Source organism: Bactrocera latifrons, unplaced genomic scaffold (assembly GCF_001853355.1).
Source record: "Bactrocera latifrons isolate USDA-ARS-PBARC rearing strain unplaced genomic scaffold, ASM185335v1 scaffold_1, whole genome shotgun sequence".
Classification (NCBI taxonomy): domain Eukaryota; kingdom Metazoa; phylum Arthropoda; class Insecta; order Diptera; family Tephritidae; genus Bactrocera; species Bactrocera latifrons.
In genome coordinates, this window is record NW_017534407.1 from 3,480,930 (window position 1) to 3,490,926 (window position 9,997).

A 9,997-nucleotide genomic window follows, 5' to 3' on the forward strand; every position below is an offset into this window, starting at 1 on the left:
CAGAAATATATATTTATGAAAATAATTTTTAGCAGAAAAAAAAAATATTTTAAACAGAAAATATTTATAAACTAAACATTTTTTCAAACGGAATTGTGAAAAAAAGAAAAACAGTTTTTAAATTAAAATTTTACACAAAAAATGTTTAAACCGAAATCAGAAAAAAATGTTAACAAGAAATAAGCACAAAAAAAAATAATAATTGGAAATAGAAAAATCTTGAAACTAACAAAGAAATTGTGAAAAAAAACTTAACTTTTATTGAGACCAGAAAAATAAATCAATTCATTTTCTTCCACAAAATAACAACAAAAGACTGTTAAAAATTGAAAATTTCATATATTTGCATATAAAAGTGAAAAATAAAGTTTTTACAAATAAAGAAGTAGCAACTAACTTATGCATAAACATTCTAAACACACATAAATGATTTGTACTTTCTTTTTCCTCTAGGAAAAATAAAAAATTTGCATTCAGCGCACAATTTTTGTAGCCAAACTTTTTGAACGCACTGTTGCTCAATATATCGCGTGTTTCGCCGCATTATTGTTATTATTATTATAATTTCGAATTATTTCTGTGGCTTTACAATATAACTACATACACGGTTTACGCTATACACACACACATATATATGATATAGTATTACAATCTGAAATTCTCGATATAGAATCGCTACTGTATACAATACAATCACACATCAAGTCACTACTTGCACATTATATACACTCGTACTATACATATATATTTTTAGTTTCTTTATTTACAGCAGCAATAACTTTGCTGAGTTTGGCCGCTAAACAATTAATTTTTTTATGGATTTTTTTATAATAAAATTAAAAATTGCAAGAAAATTATTTGCAATATCAATTATTTTTCACTCAACTGTTAATTCGATAAATTTTCTGCACTTTCGTTAATTTTTTAGATTTTTCATAAATTCCCTCATTTGAAGTTGTATAAGAATAAGTAATTAGATTACAATGCTAAAACTATTTAAACGACAACTAACGATTCACAGTACACTAACTTACACATACACTTACATATAGATATTAATTGCTGGTAACCACAGCTATTATACATACATACATAGTAATATTAGAAAAAAATTAGGAAAACTTAAGCTAAGTGTGGCATAAGCTTTAGGTGTTGCCACTTTACATAGAAGACCGCAGAACTGCAGTTTATGTTTGTGTGTGTGTTTAAGATGTGTTTTATTAATGTGCAGAGCTTGCACATGCGCAAAGCGCATCTTATATTTTCGCGATTTTCAAGTGTGTGTGTGTTGATTAATTTTCAGATTTCTTTAAAGCTTTTGGTATTTGTTGCTGCATTGCCAGCTGCACACAATCACTTTCTGCTCTCGCAAACAGCATGCCGTTCATTTATTTCTTATGGGCAACACTACAGCAATAGTTGTTGTTGCTCACTGCTGCTCGCATGATGATGATGATGATGATGGTGGTGGTGGTGATGATGATGATGATGATGGTGATGGTGGTGATGATGCGGCTCACCGTTGACGCTACGCAGCGCGTTGGTGTTTGAACGCTGGCAGCATTCATCGCTTTGCGGCAACTCCAGCTCGCAATCTTCTTGCTGCTCTTGTTGTAATTGCTGCTGCTGTTGTTGTTGCTGTTGCTGCTGCTGCTGCGGCACCACAACGCTACAGTCGTTTTGTTGCGTGCGCCGCAAAGTGCCGGACATGTAGTCCAGCGTCTTTTCGATGGCGCGCAGACGCTTCTCCAGCGATGTTGTGGCCAGAATATCAACCTGTGATAGAAGTGAAACAGATTAAGTCAAAACTTGCGTGTGTATGAGCGCGCACGCAGCACTTACCTTTAATTGCTGATTGAGCGGCAGCAATGCGATGATCCACCACGCCCACGCCGGACCATCGGCGATGGTCTCCCAGTTCTCCTCCACCGCTGGCATCTCACCGAGGCTTTGCAAGATCTCTTGCTTCAGTTCGGTGCTGAGGCTCTCGAACCAGTCGACGGCTTTTGCTAATACGATCGCATGCATATTGTTCACCGTTTTCACCATTTCATCGGGTATGGTTTCATCGTAAATATACTCCACTTTGGCGGTCTCATAGCCATCCTTCTCGTTGCGTGCTAGTATCTTGAAGCGCTTGCAACCCACCGTGCTGAGTATGGAGCAGCCATCGCCGAGCAGCACACAGTCGCGTATATCCAACATAGTGCCGACATCAAAGTAACGCGTTTTACCGCTATTCGGCTGTACTATGCCGAATTGCTTCTCACCCGATTCGACAGCGCGACGCACCATTAGGCGATAGCGTGGCTCATACACGAATAGCGGACACGGTACGTAGGGGAAGGCAGTTGTACAGATAAAAACCGGCACCGATGGCTCGAGGTCGATCTCTTGCTGAAAACGCTTCTCGTAGCTGTCTGGAATGAATCGTTTCATTGCGGCTTCAAGAAATTTGGTCACAGGCCGCTTGGCCACAATGAAGGGAACGGGCGAGGATGAGCCCTGATACATGGTATTGACATTTGGTTCCACAAGTGGCGACATGCACAATGGACACGAGGAGGTGTAATCCATGCAACGATCCAAGCATACCCGGCAGTAGGTGTGACCGCATGGCGTCACCACCGGCTTCCAGAAGGTGCGGCAGCACAGCACACAATCGAAATCGCTGGCATCCACAAGACCGGCCGGCACTTGCAGCATTTGCTTCTGTGACGCACCGTTAGCCAAATCGATTTCTACAGCGGTTAACAAAATTGTTTTCAATACTAAATATGCCGCAATCTATTGTGTATTGTTATACTCACTTTTTAGCCGTTGCAACTCCTGTTTTACACGCTCTAAAGTGTTGCGAAACAACGCACTGTAGTGCACCTCTTCCAGAGACGCACTCAATGTGGGCATCAGCTCGGTTTCTTTGGGTGTCCATTTCCGACGAAAATGTTTACGTGATGCCTGTCGCCGCAGCTCAATATCGAAGTGCTTCTCCATGCCGGTATAGATGGAGAAACGCTTATCCATGAGCGTGTCGCCGATACCTGAGATATAACCGGAAATATTGGCGCTACCGCCGCCCACATCGTCACCAACACCGACACCGCCAACGTCACCGATGGTGGCATCCATTGGTGTCAGATAGTCGCTATCGGCGACAATATCACATTTACTACTGTCATACGGTATAAACTCCTCGTCGTATGAGCTGAGATGATCGCCATTGGCGTTGCTCAGTAGAGCGAGTTGCTTGCGCCGGCGCAGTTGTTGCTCAGCGGCGAGTAGTTTGTAGGGAGAAGCGGCCACAGCAGCGGTCGAGTTGAAGGTACGCTGTAGCAGCGATTTGCTTTTCGGGGTTTGGGCGAGAAGTTTATGCAAATTCTGTAAAGAAAAGTTTATTTTTTTATTGAGTTGTCTTTAAGAAGTGTTTAGTCTGCAATGGTTATTATGAGTATATCTGATCAGTGGATTTAAATCGACTTTGAATGGATACCGAGAGTCTACAAAGGGTTTAGGCTATTTAAAATTCAATATCTTGCCCGTTTTTGGTCCAGTATATTGCCTGAGTCCGTCTTGAATCTATAATTCAAAGTTCTGTAGACCTTGTTAATATACTTTTTTTAAGGTTATCCGATGTTTGAACCTATTGCTATAAACTTTCACCTGGAAGGATATCAGTTTGACCTTGTATTGCCTAAAAACCTGTCAGGGCTCTATTAATCTATCTACAAATGAATAATTATGCATTCTATAAGAATGTCAACAGTTTATTGCGGAGCCACCAAGAAATATTCTAGAAAGACATGAAAGGTCCGTCCGCGATTAACATAGGTGGTAAGGACCTTTTGCAATTCGAAAGTTCGGAAACAAGTATATATTTTGTCAACCGCAAGCTCTCCATGAACCCTTTCCGAGCTCAACTCAATCTTTCGGCTTTACAAACTCAAAAGGCTAGCCTTTAATTTCACTTTAAAAGGTTTTTGAGATTTCAAAGCCTTAACAAAGCCCTTTCAAATCCTGAACTGTCTGCTTTTCTAAAGACACAGACTTATCTAATTGCTTTAATAACCTCACAAATTTTATAACTCAATAAATATTCGTGGCAATGGCAAACTGCTTCACTTACCTTTGCGAGATCGTGTTGAAATAATTCCGAACTAGTGAGTAATGTGTCCTTGTCGAGACTAATGGCCAGACAATTATCGTAGAGCGCCTCATCACAGCGGCCTAGATGACACAAGGCCAGAGCGCGTAGATAATGAGCCTAAAACAAAATAAATATTTTAGTTATATAATTATAGCATATCTAGATTTCATGCCAGTTTTACCTTCGCTGAAGTATGGCGTATCTTCAATGCGTTCTCAACATCGGCCAAAGAGCTTTGGAAATGGTTGAGCTTGCGCAGAACTTCGGAGCGTAGTAATAGGCTTTTGAAATTGAAGGGCGCTGCAAGAATAAGATACAGAAATATATATATTAATGATGGAAATTATATTTAGTGAAGGTTAAAATCAAAAATTTTTTTAAATTTCTAATAGGCTGTCATTTGAAATGAAAGTGCCAAGAAAAATCTTTAATTAATGTCAATTTAAATAGAGATGTCAAAAAAAATCTAACAAGCGCGCTCCTTACGCCGTTATGGCATTGAGTTAGCCAACTATGACGTACGCGGTTGGGCGACCGTTTTAGTGGTCGAAAATACGCGCTGTCAATATTTGAGTGGCTGACAGTGAGGCGCATGGACACACCGCACTGCGCGCCGCTTACAATAAGACAAAGAGTGCTATGTAGCAAACGCGATGATGTCGCGGCGGCAATTAGCAGTCGGTGCTTGACGCGCTGCCAACAAATGTTAGTGGGTGCAACTGCCAAATGTCGTGGAAAATTGTATAAATAGAATCATGTTGAGCGGCATCGCCACTTATGCTAACGACATATTTATAGCTTACATTGTGAGCTCCTTATACAAAACATGCAGAAGCAACACCAAACACAAAATAAATAATTATTGTAAAAACAAATAATTAAGGCGCGCGTTTGGATGTGGTAAGTGCATCCCTTCACGCGTTATTTAGCGTCATTAGGAAGGAGAGCACGCAAGCGGCACAGCGCAGCGAAGCTGATGCAATATTCGCTGTTGTAATATCAGCGCGCAAATTAAATACAAATAAATGTTCCATCGTGGTCATTTGTTAAGGTAATTTCCAGAATAATTTATACGATTTCATAGCTATTCTTGAACTAAACTGTTGCGTTCTACAACACTCTGTCGACCGCACGCTGTCAAGCGCGCGCCACCTCTAGCTGCTGCTGCGCTAATGTGCAAATTAACGCCAATCAACGATTCCATCGTTTGTTGTTGTTTTCGCTTGTTGTTTGCTAGCGCCACCCAGTACCAGCACATATGGCAAAGCGGTTGTCTATTGCGCGTTAGCAATTTGACCGCGCGCACCGCTAGCCACCCATGACCCAACACCCACAAGGCGGCTGCCGCAATCCTGTTACGTTTACAACGATGTGCGCCAAATGGCTATGCGATTACATTGGCGGCGCCAACAAATGCAATACCACTATTGCACAAGCGATTGCCGCATACCTTGTTGCATCGCCTGCAATGCTTGCGGCCGGTCGCGCGCTCGGTTACATTTGCGCTATATGCGCGCACAGAGCGCGCATGTCGTCATACTCGATTTATATTTGCCTTAGCGCGAACTGCTTACATATGCGCATTTTTATTATTTGCTTCATTGTAGTTCTTTATATTTTATGTAAGATATTTGACTTTTCGTCGTCCCTATTGCATAGGCGCATCGCTGAGGTCGTGCCGCTTAGCGCAACCGGTTTCATGACGATACCGCTGTTATTTAAGACCTATTTCATTATTTGTGTGTGTGTATATATATGTGTAGGATTTCAATTAGAGGCAGTGACACCACTCGAAGCAAAGGTAAAATGAGTTATAGTTTCGTTCGTGGATCTCATATTTGGGTGTATGTCTGTTGGTTGGCGATTTTATGCAAATTAGTTTATTTTCATGCAAATCGAGCGCGCTGCGTATACGTAATTAGTAGAAAAAGATTCTACAAAACACATTTGCAATGCAGGAATAATTTGTGCAATTTGTAGGATATTAACAAAATGCCTTGGAGAGCGTTGGGCATAAATTTGAAGAAGCTTAGCGATTGCGAAACAAATTTATGGTAGTATTTGCATAAAATGAATGCGATAACGAGAAAGTTATATAAAATAAACAATTGTAGTGATATTTTGGATGAAAAGATTTTAAATTGAATAAATTTGCGTACCTCAAGAAATTGCTTCAAAATTAAGTTGGGCTGATGGCCTGGTTTTTAAAGTTCTCTATCATAAATAATTTCTAATGGAAACCCTTTACGTAAACAATAAAAAATATCAATGAAAATTAGCAGCACAAAATTCTCGAACTTTATATAAAAGTATCTGCGAAAGCTCGAAGATTTTCCGGAATTATTTAAATACCAAAAAATTAATATTTCCTACATTTGGGCGCAGAGTGAACAGTAGAATAGTACTTCGACACTTCCTCCTACTATAAAGAAAACCTCAAAGTTTTCTTTTCAAAAAATTTGAAAATTGTTTAAGCTCAGGCAGTAGCTTTTAGCTGTTGGACATACAATCTGACCTGCTATTAAAGTATTACTAAATTAGTGTAACTAATTTTTACATAAGTAAATGGCATTCTGTTGCCTATATTCTGGCGCGAAAAACACAAAATTGGTGAGATGGAATTGTAGGTAATATATAATAATTTTATAAATGGATAGAGAAGTTTAAAACCAGATATTCTCCAAATAATTGCTAAACTCTTTTTACATTTTTATTTTTGAAACTATTTTCCATTACTTATTCATTATCCTTCATGTTAGAGTTTCATATAGGAAAATATAAATTCACGTAAGCCGTTGATCTGTTTCACACAAATTACCCAAACACCAAGCGTTTTCTATAAATTTTCCTCTTAATATTGAGATGATGCCAACCATAACATCCCTACCTTCCATTCATTATTAGCCTATCACGAGATTCGTGCATAAAATCACGTACGCCAGTCTTTATTTATAGACATATGTACATATGCTATATACACACCTGCGAAATCTTTTATAAATCATATAAAATCAAAATATATTTTACCAAAATTCCATGGCGCTTCTGCAAATGCATAACACAAAATATTTCCATGCTTTTGATGCCAATAATTATGCAACATTTTAAATGATTGTTTATCAGGGTTAAATGGGTAGGGGCTCCGTTAATGCTAAACAAAATATTTTCGCTGAGAACTGTAAACAATCTCAGAAAATATTAATTCTCAACATAACATCGCGTTTACTGTCCGCTAACAGCAAAGAGCAAAGCGCTCTTTTAATTTAACAACAACTATGTTAAAGACGCAGAGAATGTTAGAGAGAGCAGCAGATAATAATAAATTAATATAACATATGAAAACAACAAATTAGTGCTCAAAAGGATTTTATTTAACATTTGCGCATTCTCCATTTATGAACATTCTCTACCGAGATTCTGTTACCAAGCGCTGTTATTAGCGTGCACTGTTTATTTACATACATATTCATATGTATGCGTATGTACGTTTGTTTGGCATGTTCGTGCTTAATTTGCAAAGAAAAATAAACGGCCAGCAATTCCAGTAGCCAATACTCATGAATATGCATGACATGCAAATGCAGAAGTAGGTATGTTTTACGAATGAGTGCCTTTACACGGGCACAGCTGTAAGTGGTCACAGTTTTTGGGGTTAGAGGGGAGCGCTGTGGAAAAATTGTGGAAGGTTGTGTGCTGGTTTAAACCTTGGAAATGGCAATAAAAATGTTGCTTGTTTCTGTTTTCACGAGTGAGCAACAGAAATTGCACGACAAGGGCTTAGCGAGTGATAAAATTTTGGAATTTTATTCAAATTTAATAAATTAGTATTTTGTGTTCATAAAGAAGAATTTTTTGATTTGAGCAAATATTGTTTAGTCATTTATATCATTATATTATTGGGGTTGTCATATGTAAGCAAAACTAGAAAAAAACTTGTCTTCTACAACTTTTATAATGAGTTATTAAGAAACTTAAGAAAAAGTTACTGTGTACTACAAATATAGAAAAACATATTATTAGCGTTGCCAAATGTTAGTAAAACTAAGATAAAATTGTTTATTCTAAATTTGTATAATAAGTTAGTAAGAAAATTACGAAACATTTACTAAGTTTTAAAAGATTAAAAAAAAATTGTGCTTAGGGTTGCCACCTATTTTTCTTTGTAGAACGACAATGAAGAAAACAGTTTTAAAATTGCATTATAAAAGTATGCCAAGAGATATAGATTGTTTTTCTCAATTTGCCACATTTAAATAATTTATACTAAAATACATATGTACATATATATTTCAAATATATTTTTTGAAGGTCATGCAGATTAAATGTACGGAAAGCACAATTTAATTGTGTAAACAACTTTGATAGTACTTACAAATTAAAAAGTAAGTGCTTTTTCCATATTTCGAAATAGAGTTGCCACACGAAAATATCATTTTAAATTTTGTTGAAAACAAAATTTGGTATTAAATGTAGCTCGTAAGAATTGGAAAACAAAATTAATTTCACATTACATAATATACATATAATGCTAGAAATTCATATATTGGGTTGCCATCATTAATTATAATTTGTCAATTGTCAATGAAAGCATAAAAATTACCGTGTTTAGGTAAATTAAATAATTTTATAACTTATATTTTTTAAAATAAGGTTGCCATATATAATATAATCAAAATTTATTAATAAAATTAATATTGTAAGCTTACAATGAATTTTGCTTAGCTAAAATGGCTTCAAATATTTTTCTTGAAGAGATATTGCACCTAAAAATACTATATCGAGAGTTGTAACACCAAAAAAATTTGCTGTTTAACGATAAAATTTATAACTACCATCAAGTCAGTACAGTCTTTCGTAAAAAAAATATATTTGACCAGGCTTGCCATCTACCAGTAATTTGCTGTTCATAAAAAAAAAATTATATTGATATAATATAACATATTTTCCTGACCTTTTTATATCTTGCGTTCAATGAACTTTGACGCTTTCTTTAGAATTTTATAATTTACTTTATTCATATCACTTTGTTTTTTTATTCATGGAAATGTTAATATTTTAAAATGAACATAATGATTTTAAGTGTTTAATGCTAATTCCTAAGAAATATTTTTTCCTATCGATTCCAAAGCAAGCCCATAATCGGTCACTTAAACAATGTGTAATTATCTGTAATTACACACGAGCCCATGAAAGTAGTATTACAAGAAACAATTAAGCTAAGCAAACACTCAGTCGCCTTTGTAAATTTGCCGCGGCAACCAAAGACTTCGCCACATATCACGGAGAAGAAACAGCGATATTTAAAAAGACAACAACAATTCGTTTGTGACCACAAATCATTTTTCTATGTGCGCTTAAGTAGCGAACGGCGAAAAATTAAATGAATCTCTAAGCAAACAATGACACAAAAACACAAAACCCAAAAACCGACAAGCAACTCAGCAGCGACGCCGGAAATTTCGACTGGCTTCGTGGTGCTATTTATTGCCCATATTATTCTTAATTAGTTGTTCTTATTGTTTTTGTTTATACCGAATATGTATTTACTTAAGTTGAATTGAGGTTGCCGACGGTCAGCCGAGTGCAGTGTGTGGTGGAGCGGCCATGTGCGTGTGACTGTGTCAATGTTTATTGAGTTTAACAGCACGAAGAATCAACAATAAACAGCTGGCAATGCGAAAACAATGTGCGCGTATTTACATTTGGTAATTATTTTAAGTGGACAAGTATTTGAGAAGTTATTGCCGTAGCGTTGTAAAACAGGAAAATATATATTTAGCAGAAAGCGTTTTTCTTTGATAAACTACAACTGGCTGAGTTAATGAAAAATAAACGGAATGAGCAAAATATATA

General features: G+C 36.8%; 1 protein-coding gene across 1 annotated transcript in view; it reads right to left on the reverse strand.

Annotated features, from left to right (window-relative positions):
• Positions 1–317: 317 nt before the first annotated feature.
• Positions 318–9,997, reverse strand: part of LOC108978800 — a 58,528-nt gene continuing 48,848 nt past the window's right edge. The window contains exons 2-6 of the mRNA XM_018949258.1: positions 4,326–4,444; positions 4,124–4,261; positions 2,811–3,378; positions 1,843–2,741; positions 318–1,776 (exon numbers count right to left, since the gene is read on the reverse strand). Coding sequence (XP_018804803.1) covers positions 1,408–1,776; positions 1,843–2,741; positions 2,811–3,378; positions 4,124–4,261; positions 4,326–4,444 — 2,093 coding nt within the window. The 3' untranslated portion in view covers positions 318–1,407. The remainder of the gene's footprint in view (positions 1,777–1,842; positions 2,742–2,810; positions 3,379–4,123; positions 4,262–4,325; positions 4,445–9,997) is intronic.